Below are 18,817 nucleotides of genomic sequence, written 5' to 3' on the forward strand. Positions count from 1 at the left end.
AAAAAAAAAAAAAAAAAATATATATATATATATATATATATATATATATATATATATATATATATATATATATATCAGCTGATGATTTTCAGCTTCACGAGTCCAAATCAATGACTGGCTGAAAATGAAAAAATCTGATTTTTATCTGACCAGTAAACTCAGCACTTTTAGATGAGGAAGTTGTTATTGTATTAAAAAGCGATTTTGAGAAAGAGTAAGGTGTTTAAAATGAAGTCTAAATAAAAAGAAGCTGTGCAAAAAACCATTTAATATAGATTTTTAAGGAAGAATGTAAACTCTTAATTTTAGCTACAACAAAACAGAGGTACATTTCAACTGTTACTAGGAATTTCATGCTTTTGCCATTTCCTACTTTGGTAGTTTCAGGTTGATGCACTTTCACCGCTTTCTGAAAGTGGACCAAACTGTCTAGACACCATCATATAGTTACTGTAGCTGGTCTTTTGGTGCTTTATCACTGCAAGAGCAGCAGGTGAAACAATGAGCTACCCAGCATATTGCTCTTGTGTACTAGACAGATGTATAGGCACACAGAATGATGGCAGAGACCATGACAGACTGCTGGGAGTTGCTCAGAAATTGAGAAATTGCAGGCCAAGTATTAGTAAATCTGTCACTTCCTCTCTTTGGTTTGCTAAACAGTCTGTTTACCTTATTCCAGGTTGCTTGCTTTTCACTTTTGTAAAAACAGTTTACTTGCAACGAGACCAAGATTAATTTTGTCTTTGATTTAAACAGTAAAATCCTACTTCACATTGGCTAGTCTCAGGCACAAATGTCGACTATTTTCATCCTTATATAAATCACTAAAGACCATACATCATAAAACGGCTGGAATATTTAATTGCTTTTAAATATCGTTAACAGCAGACAGGTTAATGCAAAAAACAAAAACAAAAAAAAACACTGAATCGGCTACAATCGGCATGAGCAGGACGAATCTCTGATCAGTGCAGCTCTATCACAGGTTCAACAGAAATCCAAAATTTCCAAAGCACATAGAAGCAAAGCAAGGTTTTGGCCCTGGTTGCCTCATGAGCAGGTGTAGAGCCCAGGCATCCTTACCCTATCTGTGACAATAAACATTTTCGACACAGGGATAATGCGACCTGGGATTTGATGGAGATCCAGATGGGATGTTAAAGCCAGAACCATGTAGATTGATAGTTGATAGCGGTTCACTGAATGTGCGCAGCTGCTCCAGTACCATCGTCAGCAGCAGCCCCTGGCACCGGCACAGGTGTTGTGCCAGGACAGCGGTCAGTGAGACTAAGGAAAGCAGCATTGACAGAACGGCGAGAGGTCCAGATCTACATATGTGGGAGGTTGTGTTTATTTCTTTTATCAAATCGATATCATTAATTTAATTGTATAGTTTTTTTGCCCATCTCTTTTTTGCGTTACTTCCTCGCATTAAATAGTTGTGTTGTTTGTGTGATTTCATAAAACCAATGTAAGGAACAGCATCTGTATGTGCAGTATTCAAACTCCAGAAATGTAACTCTACTGCATCTGACAACAATATTTGGTTTAACAGTTATTAGGTAATGTCGGTAATTAACAGCAACTAATTTCCCTCAAGAATTTCTTTAATCATTCGTCTCACTGAATGTGTTTTCAAAATCCTGTCACACTTGTGATTATGATGTTGCAAATTGTGCCCGCAATTCAGCATTCCTGGCATCGAAACCCGGCTGTGGTTCTACAGATTTTCTCTATTATTACACCGGTCCTAGCTTGGCTGCTGCCAAGATAAAAAAAAAAAAAAAAAAAAAAAAAAAAAAAAACTCTTAAAAAATGCTATATGATGGAACTGGATATACATGACTCAGCAAATTCTCCAATTTTTTTTTCTCATAAAATTGATTTAGTTACCTTTTCATCTAACTGCATCCAAACCTAAAACTCTCAATATGCCTTTAATAAGAGCTGCAAGTCTGATGGAATTGTTTCTTACCATCAATGCTGGAGAGTATGACCCTCGAGTGATCATATGCAATGACGTTAGCGTAGCGGTTCTTTGGTTTGTTGACCTCCAAGTTAGAGTTCTCCCATGTGAACTGCTGAGATGGGTCTATGGACTGGAAGACACAAAGACAACACACAACATAGATTTAGAAATGTGTTGATTTTTTTTCAGAATCGACAGGAAATGGATTTACATAATAGCAATAAAAGAAAAAAAAAATCCAAGAACTGACTCATATTCATCTTAGTTTTTATATAAAATTTTTTTATGTGATTTTCAAACAAAAATATCAAAGTAACAGAAATATTGACTATCTTACAAATGCATGGATGTAGCTGCCATGGCTGTCAGTTTTTGAATGATGAAAAAAGCCTCATGCTATGCATTAATGGTCAAAGTTTGGTTAGTAGGACCAAACAGAATCCTTTATGGATAGTTATGATGAGTTTCAGGTGGAATTAGAGCGAACAATGGCAAAAACCTAATGTTATTAAGTTCCTTTCCCTATATCTGAAACGGCAAAATCTTTCTCAGTACAAAAGCAAAGAAATCGTTTATAAATGTACTTCTGACGTCTGTCAGCTGCCTGTACTGGTTCAGATTTCTTGCTATATGTAGAAGTCTGATTTATTAGACTGATGATTTATCTTATCTTCTTTTTTAGCCTGCTCCCTTTGTGGATGGCTCTCGATTGCTCATCTGTCTTCGCTTCACCTGCCTTGCCTGCTGATGGTAGCAAACGGTTTGTATGGCAGCCTCAATTCCTACAGCTGTGGCTACAATGTGGCATACCACCATCATCATGTGGATGTGTGTGTGTGTGTGTGAAACACACACCAAAACTCAGAGAACCCTCATAACCACCTTGTAAACCTTCTCTTTCACAATACTTGTTTCTAATGAGTCCATCCAGTCTGAAGTCTCGTCTTCAACCCCCTGCTTTAGACAGTTGGCCCCAGGTACCTGAACTCACCCACATTCACTATGTTTTACCACTTAAAAGCCTTGCTTTCCCTGTACGCATTGTCTACAAAGATCGTGACACACATGGATTCCTTTCCAACCCCGTTTGTCACGTTTTCCATCATCAGTGCGTACAAGAAGAGGTCAAGAGCTGAACCCTTGATGCCTTGAACCAGCGACAAACCAGTGTATTCCCGATGGTGTTCCCAAGTCAGGAGAAAACGGGGAGCGCAACATTTTGAATTAAATTTTCTCATACAATTTTGTATGAGAAAATTGTATGAGAAGCAATGAGAAGCAATCTTCTGTGCTTTCTTTCAAAATCAGAGCATTAAGTGTGGTTTCAAAGCAGTATACTAAAGAAAGAATTACTGTCTGATTAATGACATATGGGTACGGTGTTGCAAAGGGTATTGTTTTTCTTGTTATTGTCACTCATAAACACACAATGATTTATTTTATTAAGGCAGGAAGGTTTCCAAACCAAAATGGACCAAAGTAATTGCACCAAGCATTCTCAACTACTGGCAATGAGTCTTTTTTTTTCCTTGTAGAAAAATTTGCACCCTAAATAAATGAAATCATCATGTGAAAACTGCATATCGTATTTACTCAAATTATCGGATATTAAAAATTCAATGACGATCTAAATCATTTTGCAAAAACAGGAGACTTCTGTAAGGGGAAATACTAATTTACTGCCGTTTCTGCCGTTAACTTAAAACTGACTTCCCACCAGACACTGGAGAGAGTTTTTAAATTAAACAGTGTCAAACAATGCTGAAGCGCCAGCGACAAGCCACTATTAAAAACACGCTGCAAATTTAAGACGAGCACATTAGTGACTCTGGACAGGAACACGGATACTTATGATATCCCTTTTCAAGGAAGACTTTCCATTTTCAACAGACACACTCGCTACCAGGGAAAGATGATAAAAGCACAATAAATTTCCATTGGTAGAGAGAGGATGGTTGTGTCAGACCATTAAGCTCCTGGAGGGTAATTACAGTGTAACCGTTGCTGTTAGCTGGGAGAGGCAGACATGAGGTCATTACAGGGCTGTCAATGGAGAGGCACAAAGAGGGAAGAGCCAAGGCAATTTAGCAATTTTGAATATTTTACGACACATAATTATGGTTTTTGTGGAGGAAAAATGGACAGGAGTGGTGCTGGCTGAGTGCATGTATGCGCACTCGTAAGTTCAAGACGGCTTTCCACACAGTGCCAACACCAAGTGTGTCTGATTATCACACCGCAATCATTTCTGGCCTCCCTCCTGCTCCTCGGCCGCTCTTCCACCCATCTCTTATGCTCCTCTGCTGAGGGTTAAGAAGCGAACAAAGCACACAGTCATGCAGAGAAAATGTGAGGCCCAGCGGAGCGGTTCCCGCGCCAACCACAGTCTCACACGCACACACACGCACAACTTCTCCATCACCGTCTTGTCTTTTCCTCCTGCTAAATGCCCTCGTTGGATTATTTTTTTTTTTCTCGGCTTTTTCCTAAATGTGTCCTAGAATTGCTTTATACATCTGTCACGCACAATCTGTCTCTTTCTTGTGGTAGCCAATTAGAGCTTTATGCCTTCTCCTTCACCCAAAGGCCCTTTGGTGGACATGATTTTTTTTTTTTGTGGCAAAACAAAACATTTTTACTGCTTTAACAGCTCTCTGCGGAGCTCATTGTAATGCAAGCTCTTGCTGTAACAGCCGGCGTGCTTGGAAATATTTCTGCTGATCTGCCCACTTTTGTTAGCGAGCATTACCAAAATTCAGGCACACCGCTATCTCCAAGTTAATACCATCATTGCTTTACATTAACTGTGCTGGGAGTTGGACGCATCCAGTAAAGAAGTTTCAGAGAACATTTTCTTTCTTTGCGGCCGCTCCTTGATCGCCGCTTTCCCTCTTTCGACACCAGAGCGCAGAAACAAGAGCCCGATAATCATCTGGCTGCAAGCAAATTCCTTTCGAGCTCGCAAATTTGACATTTTCTCTCTCATATTTGCACGCAGAACAAGAAAACGGTAAAAGGGAGGAAAATGGACTTTATCTTGTATCGTTTCAAAGTCAGCAAATCAACAGGGGATGTCAACGCGGAGGCTACTGAAATTGAAAAATGACATGGCACTGATAAACATGACTGACTGCAACAAAACCAGATGAGTTTCCCCCCCGAGTTGGAGATAATCAGCATTCCTACCTCGTACTCTTGAGAGAACTTGAGATTGTCATTTGCCTTGAGGCGCTCAATGTGATCTGCCAGCTCAGAGATGGGGACGGGCGGGTGACTTGCCATGCCTGCCAAGCACAGCGAGAAACAGTGAGACGTTGTTTTGATACCGACATTGTGCAACCGAACTATTTTAGAAGAAAAAAATTAAAAGCTGTAGTCTCTGAGGTGGTGTTGTTTAGAGTACTGCCAAGAAGCAAATGGAAGTTAATTATTTTGCAGGCGACTTTTATTCGGACAGAATAAAATCATAATGATGTACCAAAAAAAAAAAAAAAAAAGCGTCCTGATTGCGTATGAGCGCTGCTGGTGAGAATCAACAGAACAGGTGTTTAAAAAAATCAGCATGGATTTTTTTGTTTTTGTTGTTTTCTGTGGTGTTGCTCGGTGAAATGTTGTCAATTAAAGCTGCTTCGTCCTGAATGGAATGGAAGGTTAATTAGTATGACAGATAGAGGGAGAGTGAGAGAGAAAGATAAAGAAGGAGAGAGAGAGAGAGACTAACTGACTTGACAAACGGCGATAACCACGGTAGACTGATACACGATAAGCTGCGAAAGGAAAAAAAAACATCAAAATTAACCTAATTAGTGCAACAATCACCAGAACCAGCATTCCATGTTTAGCCTGTGTGTGCTGGTGAGAAGTTTACACACATTCATCGTTTAGGCAGGAACGTTTTATGAATTTTCAGTCTGCTTTTAAAAACACATTTCAACTGTTCTTCCTTCAGAGTGACATGACAATGCAACAAAGAACTTTGATTTTTAAAAAGTTTTGTTTGGCTGCAAAAGTTTGAATTTCTCTGGAATATTTTCCAATCCACACAGGGTCATGATGATCAGTTTCTAAGTGAAGGTAAAATGTCTAACTTGAGCAAAGTACTGGGGTTAGTTCTAGTTATTTAAGCTGTTTTCTTACGACTGAGAGCTTTGAAACTGCTTGATTTCCTGAAACGAGTCTGACTTTTCTCTTATTCCTTTACTTTCAACCAGATTCTAACCGTCTAACTACAGACGCAAAGATGAGAACTTGGGTCAATATCAATAGCCTGTATTGATGTTGCAAAGGCAAATGCAACAAAATGGAAATAAATATCGGTTGTTAATATCCAACCAGTTTTACTTAAAAAAATGACTAATGTCAGCCGATACCAATGTTAGTGCTGATACACCACGCATCACGCCAGCTAAATATTGATTTAAAGGACAGTTGAAACATTTGGAGAAGTTCTTCCATCTTTATTCTTTGATTCTTTTGTGTCAAATGCACCAGTAGAGAAGACAGAGTGAAACAGGCCCTTAGCATGACGCTGTCGCCACCAAGCCTGACGACTGGTAGAGTGCTAGGTCTAGTGCAAGATCTTCTTTCCCAGTTGTCACCCTTTAAGTCCATGTCAATATAAAAATAGGTTCAGCAAAAACATAATTGTGGGTTTATGTTTACATTCGAGCTTGTATGTATAAACTAACTCTGACTCTGTGTGTGGGAAAATCTAAATTCCAACTTATGCACCCAAGTCTTCTTAAAATATTGGCGTTAAATGAATGTAATCTTCAAGATCCATGTATGTAAACTTCTCACTAGCATTGTATACGTCTCCCACCTACCTGGAGTCTGGAAGTTGATCCTCCGCAGCTCCACAGGATCTGTGGGATGGTGGGAGGACATGGCTTTGCTGCAGGGAAAACTGCCCTTCCTTCCCTCGGCCTCGGCTCTTTTCCTAGAACAGATGAAATCTGGCTCAGTATCTAAAACACCTGGTACGAAATTAAGTTTAAGTCTATACTCTTAGGCCAAACTTAATTATTTTTTCCAATGTCTCAATAATTGGACGTGATTATTGGTAGCCTAAGATCTCTATTTTCAATTTATAGTTCCTGCAGAACCAACTCAGGTTCCTCTGCCTGGTTGACAACATTCAGAAGAGCATCAAAACCTTTTGATTAGACTATCAGCACTGTGGGTATAGAAGAAACAAACTTTGTCAGATAACATACAAATGACTTCTAGGCACTTTGAATAGCATCACTGGAGGAAGACAGCTTTGTCTTGGCACTTGAGGAACATGGAAACCCCATGCAGAAAGAGTGGGACTCGAACCCAGGACCTTCTTGCTGCAAGGTAACAGTGCTAATTCAAATCTAAAAATGCCTAAGCTAATCAAACCTAACCAGAAAGTCCAACTCTGCTTTTAATGGAATCGTGAAAACACGAAAGGGAAGCACTCTCAATATGTTTTGCTTTTTAGCATAAAGACCACCTTAGACTTGGAGAAGCATAAAAACTCTAATGTATAAGTTTGTCAAACCTAGACATTGATTTTCTACACTGATTAAACTTCACTAAGCAACAAAAATAGATTCTTAATTTTTGCCAGAAGATTGCTAAAACCTCTTCTTGTCATTTTATGAACCTGGTATCGTGTATTACCACATCTTGTGAGCTGATGTATAATATTTACACTCCCATAATATTGGCTGCTATATTTATCCAATGCAGTGTATAAAGCTTTTCTTCTTGAATTATATAATCACTTCATGTAAAGAAGCAGTTATCAAAGCCACATTAGCATAATTTGACACTAGTTCAGTCTAATATCTGCACAAGTCCTTGAAGAGGTTTTTTAGGGCGAGTGGCCCTGTAAGCCAGAGGAAATGTAAATAAGGAGTGCTTGTTTACCTGTCAGGTTTGCTGGATCCAAAAGGGGGAGGAGGATGTGCGGATAAAAGGACAGACAAGAAGGAATACCATTAGTGTCCGATCAAAGTGCATCAGAGACAAAAGGAATCCTGAGCTCATCACTTTCTTTTTCACATTTACACTAATCAGATTCTTGGTATGGCATTAGATATGCAAAATACCACCTCCTGTGGACACAAAGGGCAACGGTAGATTTAAAAAAGAAAACTTCATTGCTATGCACTGGATACGCATCATGGCTAACCGTACTGACGCCACTACATCGAATAACGAATTAGAAAACATGGCTCCAAGTGCAACTTAACTCCAGATGAGACATCAACAGTCAGAAATCTCTAGGAGTAACCCTCCAGGGCTTATGAACATCAGATTATTGGAATCAAGGTTAATAATTTTCCTATGCCACATCTGTCACAGCAATTATTTATGTGCATTAAAAACAAACAAAAAAAAAAACAACCTCTTGCCAGCAGAGCTGATGATTATCATTAAGAACGCTAATGGCTCGTAATGTTATCTTACTCTGTCTGTCTCTTATGTAAGCAAATGCTGCCATCCATATATAGGCAATAATACAGAGTACAGGGACAAAAATGATTCAAACTGAATGGAAATCTATGAGATAATGGCTTTTAATTCCTCTTTTTTTCAGATGAATCATATCTCAATCTGTCTTCTAAAAAGGTTACTCTTACCTCTTAAATAGAAGAATGGCGATGACGATACAGACAATGAAGATGACAGCCAGCACAGGGCCCACGACCCACAGCAGACCCTCCTCCTCGTCAACAATCGGCTGGGGATCCACGTCCGATGCGGTCACCGGATCAGAATAGGGGCTGGTTGAGAACATTGTCTGCAGGAAGTCATGAGTTCAGCCATTTTAGCATATTTTTTTTTTTCATCAACAACACTGTTTCCCGAGCACACGAGACCGCGCTTACGTTTTCTGAGAGATCCAGGAGAGCAAGGACAAAGAAGACATACTCCTGCCCACCCTGCAGAGGACGGTTGCGGAAGTCGCCGTAGTTTCGGCTGTCGCCTAAAGTGAACTCCAGTGGGAGGGTCTTAAAGTGAGCCGTGACATAGGCTCTGGGCTCTGACTGGCTAGCCTGCCTGCGGATGCGAAGGGCCCGGCTGACGCTTGTCCTGTTGATCTCTCGGAGGAGCTGAAAGGGAGAGCAGCAGGACAGTCTGGTCAGAAACTTATTTAGATGAGCGAGAAAGGAAAGTGTTGGCGAATAAACAAGATGTACAAAGTACTCAATCATACTAAGGTAAATGATAGAGTTGTGAGGGAACAGTGGGGAACAGTTGGGTGTAATTGTCCTTTCAGCGCCTTGCACAGGTATTCCACTGTCACATTACAACTGCAAACTTCAATGAAATTAATGGCACCACACAAATTGGCCCTTAATTATAAAGTAGAAGGAAAATGATGTTGGGTCTTAAATATTTTACAAAAAAAAAAAAAATATTGGAAAATGTGGGTTGAATTTCTATTCAGCACCCCGGGGCAAAATTGAGTAGAACCACCATATGTGGGGTTTTGGTTTATGGATCTGAGCAGCTTCTCCACAGTAACCATGAGCCTTTAGGCTGCTTATCTGATTAATGCAGTCTTTGCCCAGCCCATCAGTCTAGGTGGATGGCCATGTTTTGGTAGGTGTGCAACTGTTGTCATAGTCTTTCTGTTTCTGGGATTAAACAGTGCTCATAAGATTGTGGAAACCTCTCTACAAGGTCTTCAGGGCATTGTTTGTTCACTCCTGCTCTCTAACTGACCCTGATTTCTTCTCTGGATTGTTGCATTTACACCAAGATTAAATAAGACACAAACAAACCCTCTGTCCATCTAACTTTGGGGTATCAGTGTAAAGGAGGCAAATCATAATTTTCAGACTTTTATTTTGTGAGAGACCTTTGAAAACATGCGTCCTATTCATTTCACTTTATAACTTTGCACCCCTCTGTGAGGGTTTATCACATGACATCCCAAGCGCGCGCGCGCACACACACACACACACACACACACACACACACACACACACACAATCTGATGTTTGGGATGAATACATGAAAAAAGTGGAAGATTTCATGGAGTTTGAATACTTTGGAAAAGCACTGAAATTGCTAAAGGAGTTTTAGTATATTTGAATCCTAACCAACACCTCTTTAAAGAAAGAAATCTCTGATAATTTACCCAACATAAAAAAAAAAACCCATCAGTGCAGGAGCAATAGGCTGCAGAAAGCATTGTTTCCAAGGCAAATTTGTCTTCATCAGCTGAGGTGCTGTCACATTTATCTGCTGATAAATTAAGCAGCGCACCATAAAAAGGTTATTGAACTAATCTTAGACACAAGAATGTGCCTTCAGAACAGCATAATGAGGTGATAAGGTCTTTAGAAGTATCCGGAAGTGAATTAGATGGGAAATGGTATGCAAAATCATTGTTTGGAATAAATGTGGTACAGATAGCCTTGTCGTCTACTTTCCCTGAGTTGCATAAGTGTTCACTTCACTTAAAGGCCCCTTATTGTCCAGATGTCCTTTTTCCTCCTACAATTATCACTGCTGTCACTGAACACCATTGTCCTATAACGATATGCATTATAATCAACATTAAGCTCTGCTTACCTCGTCCAGATTCATCTGATCAGGATCGTCCCAGGGATTTAGAAACTTTCCTCCTCTCTGCTTCTTCAGTGGCACCACCACCACATAATAACCCCTGAAGCAGAGCAACACTGGATTCAAGACCAGGAACTTGGACAAAGTATTTACAGAGCTTCCACATTTTGCTACCGCCATATATGAAATCGCATTAATGTAATCTCTTTGCTCAAAATTCTATACCCCATCAAATACCCCGTCGTGACAATGTGCAAAAAGGTTTTTGGAGATGTTTGCAAATTTATAAAAAATAGAAAACTAACAAATTCAAATTCCAGTGCCCACTACCCAGCCTAAAACAATACACCAACTTGGTGACCCAAGTTGGTGTATTGGGTCACTTCAACCCAATACATGTATTGGGCCTGTCAGATAAAAGTCTGACACGCCCTGATCAGAGATTAGCCTGTCAGAAACAAACAAACAAACAAAACAAAAAAATGCTTTTTTTAAACCAGCAAAAGCATAAATGCTCAGAGGTTCACTCTTCCCTTTTGGAAGTTGTTGTTAAAAAGACAAAGACATTCAACAGTGAATTCAGATGAGGTACAAATATACAGTAAGAGTAGCTATTTATTAACAAGAAATCACCACATCAGAACGTTAGACGTCAGCAGAAAGCAGAAAGTTGAGCAAGTTACAGTAAAGTCCTAAAACATGCTAGATTTAAAATTGCTGATAGACTTTTAGACAACTCTCTGTTAATGTGAAGTGATCACAGGAAAAACACAAAGAGACCACTGTTTTGAAAATAGAAAAATCATGAATCATGAATGAATCGGGCACAAAATCTTTGACTGGTGCCTCTATATCGATAAATAAAGCTGGTAGATTGACAAAGCTATCACTTGATTGTGAGATCATCTATAATCTTTACAAATGGTTTCTAAGGCAGCAGTCAGTACAGATTAAGTAATGACAAAAAAAAAAGACTGTGAATAAAATCCACACTTTTCAAGACATAAACAACACGGCAATTGCAAAGACGACAAATGTAAACAGCAGAGTGAGTCATCCGGGGTTTTGAAATGCAAAAAATGCTATCATTTGCTATCTATATTTGGTTTTATGGTTACAAAACACAGACGAAAGCATCAGCCCTGGGCTCTCATTTGTGGCAGTTTTCAGACGTGCTTTGCTGCCAAATGTTTGAAATCTTTTGTTATAGGCCAATAAATAAAATAAGAAAAACCTGAACCTGAAAAACGATGAACCCGAAACTACACGACAGGAAACAACTTGTTACTATTTAACCACCACACGAACTGCATTCCCGTCATTACCTGACTTTTGCTGTCGTCTGCACAGTTGGCAGCTGCACAGTCACCATTCCATCCGCATTTGTCTTTCCCACAATAAGGGGTTTGCTTTTCAGGATGTCTGGGGCGGTTGTGGCAGTGACGCGGTGCTGCAGCCCGCCAGCGCTGTTGGCCCGGTTTGTGAGCAGGAAAGAGTACTGGGTGTCCGGATCCAGGCCAGTTATGAGCTTCTGAGTCTGTTTGCCGTCCACTTCCACAGACAGGCCTTTTCCATACAGAATCTAGGAACATAATTCACAACATGTACGATGTTTTCAGACTTCATAACAGTTGTTTTTTCAACTGCAAAAACATCTACACCGGGCTGCAGATCAATTATTACGCACTTTTATTGGGTAATAATTTCAAAATAAAGCTAGCAACCTGCAAGCTTGCATAGTGTACCTCAAGGTTACCCTCTGCTTTTTCAGGTTATATATGAATTAGCAAGCTGGAGAAGAATTTTTTTGCTTTAATAGTTAAAATTTCTCAATGCAGTTACCTTGCTTACAATGTCATTCTCCAATCCTTCATTACCAGGTTACCTGGGTTATGTCCAGTTCACCTTGCTTCCGTTTGGTAAGTGTTCAGTTTTTATTTTCACTTTTCAGTGATTCTATCTTTTAAAATCACAATCATATAAATTTACTAACAATCCACCCAGGGGCTGCAGGTGAAAATTAGCCTGTTGATTCTAGTCTTAGATGATGGGTACTGCCTCTTTTGAATATTTTAGTATGTAAGCTAACTACGCCAAAGTAAAAATGACTTTTAGAGTTTGAGTTGTCACTTTCAGTTTGGCTCCTTTCTGCTCTATAGTCTATTTACTTTTTCATCTGCTGGTTAGTATTTTGATTTTGTAGGTGTTAATGCTACTTGTTTTAGGGTTTTGGATCAGCCTCAGCTGTTTTCACTCTGGTAATTAGTTTCTCCTTTTTCTTATCCTAGTAACCATTGCCTGGTATTTGCTCCTTGTTGGTCCAGTCATTCATTTTCAGGTTCTACAGTTCTCTTCCTTTCATGTTACATGGTTCTAGTTGAAGTTTGCCATCCATATTTTAATTTAGTTTCTGCTTTTAACTCTGTATAAGTACATTTTTGTTCCCAAATTAGTTCATATTATTAACCTGTTTAGTTATATACCATGCAGTGAAAATTTACTTACAGTAAACGGCTGGGCAGGGTTCTTGTCCCGGATCTCCCAAGAAAGCAGAACAGAGTTCTTCATGGCTGCCTTCACTCTGAAGTTGGTGGCAAAAACTGTAGCACAGGACAGACGGGAGCAGAAGAGCAAAAAGATTTCAAGAGCGTTAGATTTTTTTTTTTTCTGCAAAATGAAACCTATGTAGTCTTACCTGTGTTTCATCCTTTAGAAGCAGACTCAAACTAGCTATTTGATCTGATCTACAAACAACATGACTGGACAGAGACTCTGCCCCAGACCCAAGACTCTTACCTTGCTTTATGAATAGGCTGTTGGGTCTAAGGCTACAGTGACAAGACAATGAAAAAGGACACTTAAGATGCAGTAACTGTATACTGAGTGTTTGTGGCCATGTGTATGTGCAAATTTGCACGATCTGAGCTCCAGAAGGCTATTTGAACCTGGTTCTGGCATCCAGAATAATGATGATGGGTTTGCAAGAATGTGAGCGTAGTCCTACCTTGGTCAAGCCGTTGCGTCCTGAACTGGATCCTGGGGCTGTACGGCCCAGGACCGACAACTGTGAACGCACACACCCTGACATCATACACAGTATCGGCACTAAGACCCTCCAGCAACACACTCGACCCAGGAGTGGGCACCACCACCTCCGTAGCGTTCCCCCGACTATTTATGTCCTTATACAGCACAGAGTACTTTGTAATTTTTCCATTTTGCTCTATCAGAGGGACTGATTTCCATGTCAGTTTGAGGTAGGTAGCAGAGGCCTCCTCCAGAATGATATTTTCTGGGTATCCAGTCGGAACGTCTTCTGGAGTGGTCACCTCCTTGACAGACTCCTCTCCGTAGCCCATTTTGTTTCGGGCAGAGAGTCTGAACACATAGTTAGCTCCCTTGTGGATATCCAGAGCAGTGTAATGGGTTTCTTTAGTGGGGAACTCCACCACCGTAAAGGGAAGAACATCCAAGCGGCCGAAGGTGAGTCGGTATCCCAGCAAAGGGGTTGGTGGGTTGGGAGGGGGATACCACTGCAGAAGAGCAGTACCTAATTTAGTTGCACTAACCAGCAGTCTAGGTTTCTCAGGAACTAAACAAAAGGGAGACAGTAAAAGAAGAAGAAAGAGAATGATGAAAAGATAATTAGAGGGTTATTATAACGCACATTACTCATAATCAGAAGCAAAACGGGATAATACATATAATGTGCGACTAAATGACCTACTTCTTAATGGCAACGCAAGGTAAGACATTATGACGTATGACCAATTCGGTAATTTAGCAGCGTCTAATGTTAATTAATGAAGCTAAACATGATTACTCATAACTGAGCCTTTTTTATCAGTGAGTCTGTTTGTGAAGGCACACTTACAAGGCAAGGCAGTGCATGCAGTAACAGCTTTGCTGCGAGCACCGTCACCCTTTGCGGTGTAAGCTCCCACTGACACAGAGTAGGCTGTGTCTGCTTTCAGGTCTCCGAGCACAATCTCCTAAAAAACAACCATCGGCTCCGTCAGCTACAAGAGACAAACAACTGTGGCATTGGCTGGGTCTTAAGATCCAAATGGATGGAACAAGACAGAAACGGTTTGTAGACAGCAAGACATTCAGTTCAATTGCAGTGCCTAAGGCTCTTTTTCCATTTTGATGGAAAAGCTTTTCCTTGGAGATTATCTTAGGGAAATGGAAAAACAAATTTTATAAATTGTAGAAACTTAATACGAAATCTCATTTAACTGAACTAATTTATTTTCTTTTTTGTCTTTTTTTTAACCACATTTAGTAGAATATATTTTCTAACTTATTTGAATAAAAACAAGCCAGATAAATTCAATTCTCATTTGGGAAGTTATAAGTACTGGTATTTGTCTTCAAGGAAAAAAAAAAAAATTAGAACAAAAACTCAGTGGAGAGTGGAGTGAAAGCTCTCGGCACAGTCTGGATTTTGAAGGTAAAATCTATTCTGCTCGTAATGTTTTTTTTTTTTTTTTTCCATTTTCATTAAAATGCCTGACAAAAGGTTTACTTACATATTCTGCTGAGTTCCCATATTCCCACTAAGCAATGAAGCCATAAAGCAGGAGAAAAACAAAAATGCACACTTTAGAATATTCGTACAGGATCAACAACATACCTCTAAATTTAAAGAAGTATATCAATGAACATTTTCAGAGACTATTGTCGAAGGCTGTTTTCATAGTAAAAAAGCAATATGGTCATTGCTTTCTAAACAGAATACATTGCATATCAGCTTGGCCTAAAGTGGTATTTATATTCATCCTGCGTGAAAAGACACTTATGTCTTATTTATTTTAGGTTAATTGCAACCTACAATCAAAAATGAAGTCGAATGACTTTTCCTCTTTTTCATAAATTGCTCCTGGCACAGATTACTATATAAGTAAATAGTTGCTTGTGTTCGTGTTACCTGTGAGTCATCTATGAGGATGTCTTTGATGAGGGATTGACCTTGTGGTTCGCCATAGTTTGTCCGCACATAGTGGACTTGGTAGCCACGGACCTGTCCATGTTGCAGCTCAGGTGCCGGAGCTCGCCACTTCACCCTAATGGCCGAGGCATTCACTGTCTCTGCTTCAACCCCTCGTGGAGGACCACTTGGAACTACAAATGCATTTTGGAATAGAGGTCAAGGGTCACAAGTGATGGGCACTTAATAGTAAAAGCTGTGATTTTAGTCCTGTAGAAAATAGGTTGGCAGAAAAAAAAAAAAAAATCCAAAAGGTGGGGAAAAAACATTACAACCCTTCAAAAAGTCTTTAAGTGCTGTGATGTCTGGTAAAAAGCCGATAGGTAAAACTGAGAGAGCTTGAGGAAAATCATGGTTGGAAAAAAACGGTGAAGTACAGGAAGCAAATGTAGAGAGAGGTAAGAATGGCAGAGAGTGAAGTATTTGTTGCCAGCGGCAGGAAAAAAGTGGCAGTCATTCAACGAGAAAATACTGTTATCAAGAAAGACATCTCTCGTGCTGCCAAGAACTGCACTTTTACCCGAAAAGAAAAAGACAGAGAGAAAAAAGACCCTCCAGTCACCTCTTGTTATCTGACTGACTCCAGTAAAAGCACTCTAAAAATGGTGGACTTAGAAAAAAAAAAAAAAAGATTTTATGAAACAAAAAGGACTAAAAAAATATGGAGTGAGTGTTCAAAAAAAATTAGCAGATTCTTGATAGCACAAAATACAGTTAAGAAATGCATATTCAATTATTTTAATTGGTAAAGAAGATGGGGAGGATTTTGTTTGTAAGACATGGTCAGTCAGAAAAGGAAAGACAAGACGTAAGTGGGTTGTTTTGTTTGCACGGATCATCAGTATCATTATAAAATAATGAAATCAAGAGAGTTCCTTGTTACCAAAAAACAAGATTTCAAAGGATAGGAAAAGATGCAGGAGGATAAAAATGTCAGTGGAAGAAAATGGGCTTCTGGAAAGAAGGAATATTCGGACGAGATTTCCAAGTTTTGGGTTAATTTTTGAGGTTATTAGAGGGAAATCAAAGCAAGGATTATTAAAATGGGTGGATTTGAAAGTGGTTCTAAGATGCAACATTCACTTAAAACCTAAGCTCACAGAAAGAAAAATGCCTCTGCCAACCAGTGGTTGTTAGTTGGGGGTGACCCTCATTCAATATTAATCGGCGGCCGTTGTTAGTTGGGCAGACCAGCCTAAGACGGGTACGGGAATATATTTGCATTTATTTCAGGAACATACCATCTTCCTCAGTGCGGACAAGCAGCTGTAAGCTTTCCGGTCCTTCTCCAGCCTCCGTGAGCGCTCGAACAGTTAAGCCATACTCGGTCCATTTCTCAAGATTTTCCAGGAGATACGGAGAACTTCCCGGAGGAATCCCGTCAACTCTTTTGGACGTTTTGTTGCCCTCCATTGTGGAATACTGGATGGAGTATCCCGTTATGACGCCGTTCTGAAACTCCAGGGGTGGTGGAGCCCAACTTACCAAGATGCTGGTAGAACTGGGACTGGTGCATGTGATGTCCTGAGGAGGTGCTGAAGGAACTGGTAGGCCAGTATTGAGGAAGGTGGTTGTTGTTGGGGTAAATGTCATTGGGTGGTGTGTGCGAGTTGTTTTGTGTCGGATGAAGAGGTCAAGAGGGTGTTTGCCATGAAAGAATGATGATGAAATTGAGCAGATGAGAAACAGGAGAACAAAAAAGACAAAGAAACATAAAATGAAAACAAAACACTGGATAACGAAAACTCCTTGTGTGTGAGAAATGACTTTGTGTGACTAGAAAGCAAAAAATAGCTGAACAAAGATACCGAATGAGGGGTGTCACATCTGCATAAATGTTTGGTTAATGAAAACAAGTGAATGACTTCAAAGAAATGTAACACAAAGACACTGAGTAGAGATATTACACATAAATATGCCAGCTATAACTTACTTGTCCTTTGCCTAATGAAGATTCTCTGATCCATGCTGGACTTCTCATGTCTATCTGCGAATTTCTGGCCTCTTACCTTGTAGTTGATTGAATCTGACAGAACTCAGATTGATACCAAACAAATAAAGGCTTCGACTCTAAATCATTCATTCATCAACTTAAACCCTAGATTAAACCAGCCACACAATTAAAAGAATTGCAAATGTTTTTAAATTGTGTTTAATGATTCGGTGTTCAAAGAACTGAAGAAGTGGTGTTGTTCTCAAGTCGGTGGCTGACGTGCGTATTTTTTCTGATGTCAGGTTTCAGATGCCAGTATTCATTCATGTATTTGTTTAAGCATCAACCATGAAGTCGGTTAAAGTCTGGATTGCCCCATTTTGACAATGCAACAAATGAACTCAAAGATGTGTTTGGCAGAGAAATTTGTTGATTTCACCAGGTACAAAAGTATTCACACTTTTTGAACTGTTCACATTTTGTCACATTACAAACCCAACACTTGAAATTTTTTTCATGTTTAAAAAGCGGGAAATGTAAAAAAAAAAAAAAGAAGATTTTATTCAAATGCTGTTCTGGAGACCAAGCTGAAAACCAAAATAAAATAGTAAAGATAACAGGAACACCACCCAGTGAGCCAGTAAGTATCAATTTGAATAAATTTTTTGAAAACATCTACAGACAAGGATCTCTTGACAAGGCATGTGCTTTTTATTGCTTTTAAACTGTTACCCTCAGGTAGATGTTATTGCTATTGCCATTGCTTTTTTTTAACAAAACATTACAGAGCTGTTCTTTATAGCAAAAAATCAGTATTCAAACAAAGACCGAAGATCATTTGTAGTTTTAAAATACCTCTTTTCATGATCTTAAAAGAAAGCATGTTTAAATCGATGCCTGTATCTCTCCAATTCTGTCTTGACATTGTCTGTCGTTTGAGAACATCTGGATGGATCTGTCTAGCGTTCTGTTTTGCTTTCTGGGGTGATGTATATGAGCAATTTCATGTGCTCAGTCACTAATAAAATGTCCTAGCTGGGACTATAGAGTATCTATTCTATTCTAGAAGAGCCCAGTCAAAGTACAGAGCTAAATATAATTGGAAATCTAACAGTCAGATTTGAAAACTGCTTTTCAGAGATGGCCCAATATTCAGTCCAACATCTGCGATTGAGATATTTTACCAAGAAGAATGGGCAAAGATTTTAGTCTCTGGATGTCAAAAGTTATAGAGAGATATACGCCAAAAGACTTTCAGCTGTCACCGCTGTGAAAGCTTTTTCTACAAAGTGTTAACTCAGGGGGAACAAAAAAAATCCCCCCAAAGTATCCTAATTTTAACATGAAAAATCCAAGCAGCATCAATACT

General features: G+C 39.4%; 1 protein-coding gene across 20 annotated transcripts in view; it reads right to left on the minus strand.

The window, feature by feature from the left end:
- The window catches only part of ptprdb (protein tyrosine phosphatase receptor type Db), a 118,285-nt gene that overhangs the window by 24,288 nt on the left and 75,180 nt on the right, over positions 1–18,817 (minus strand). For 8 of the 20 annotated variants that reach the window (XM_015043830.1, XM_015043825.1, XM_015043829.1 and 5 more), the window contains 15 exons: positions 16,757–17,059; positions 15,456–15,649; positions 15,058–15,084; positions 14,400–14,517; positions 13,530–14,117; positions 13,031–13,125; positions 11,851–12,107; positions 10,532–10,625; positions 8,836–9,060; positions 8,587–8,747; positions 7,871–7,882; positions 6,799–6,911; positions 5,698–5,739; positions 5,159–5,256; positions 1,979–2,102 (listed from right to left, as the gene is read on the minus strand). In XM_015043830.1, the coding sequence (XP_014899316.1) occupies positions 1,979–2,102; positions 5,159–5,256; positions 5,698–5,739; positions 6,799–6,911; positions 7,871–7,882; positions 8,587–8,747; positions 8,836–9,060; positions 10,532–10,625; positions 11,851–12,107; positions 13,031–13,125; positions 13,530–14,117; positions 14,400–14,517; positions 15,058–15,084; positions 15,456–15,649; positions 16,757–17,059 (2,451 nt within the window). The remainder of the gene's footprint in view (positions 1–1,978; positions 2,103–5,158; positions 5,257–5,697; positions 5,740–6,798; positions 6,912–7,870; positions 7,883–8,586; positions 8,748–8,835; positions 9,061–10,531; positions 10,626–11,850; positions 12,108–13,030; positions 13,126–13,529; positions 14,118–14,399; positions 14,518–15,057; positions 15,085–15,455; positions 15,650–16,756; positions 17,060–18,817) is intronic. The other 12 variants (XM_015043838.1, XM_015043836.1, XM_015043837.1 and 9 more) reach the window with 4 other exon arrangements.

This window comes from Poecilia latipinna, unplaced genomic scaffold (genome assembly GCF_001443285.1).
Source record: "Poecilia latipinna isolate Pla-1442-1.1 unplaced genomic scaffold, P_latipinna-1.0 Scaffold650, whole genome shotgun sequence".
Classification (NCBI taxonomy): domain Eukaryota; kingdom Metazoa; phylum Chordata; class Actinopteri; order Cyprinodontiformes; family Poeciliidae; genus Poecilia; species Poecilia latipinna.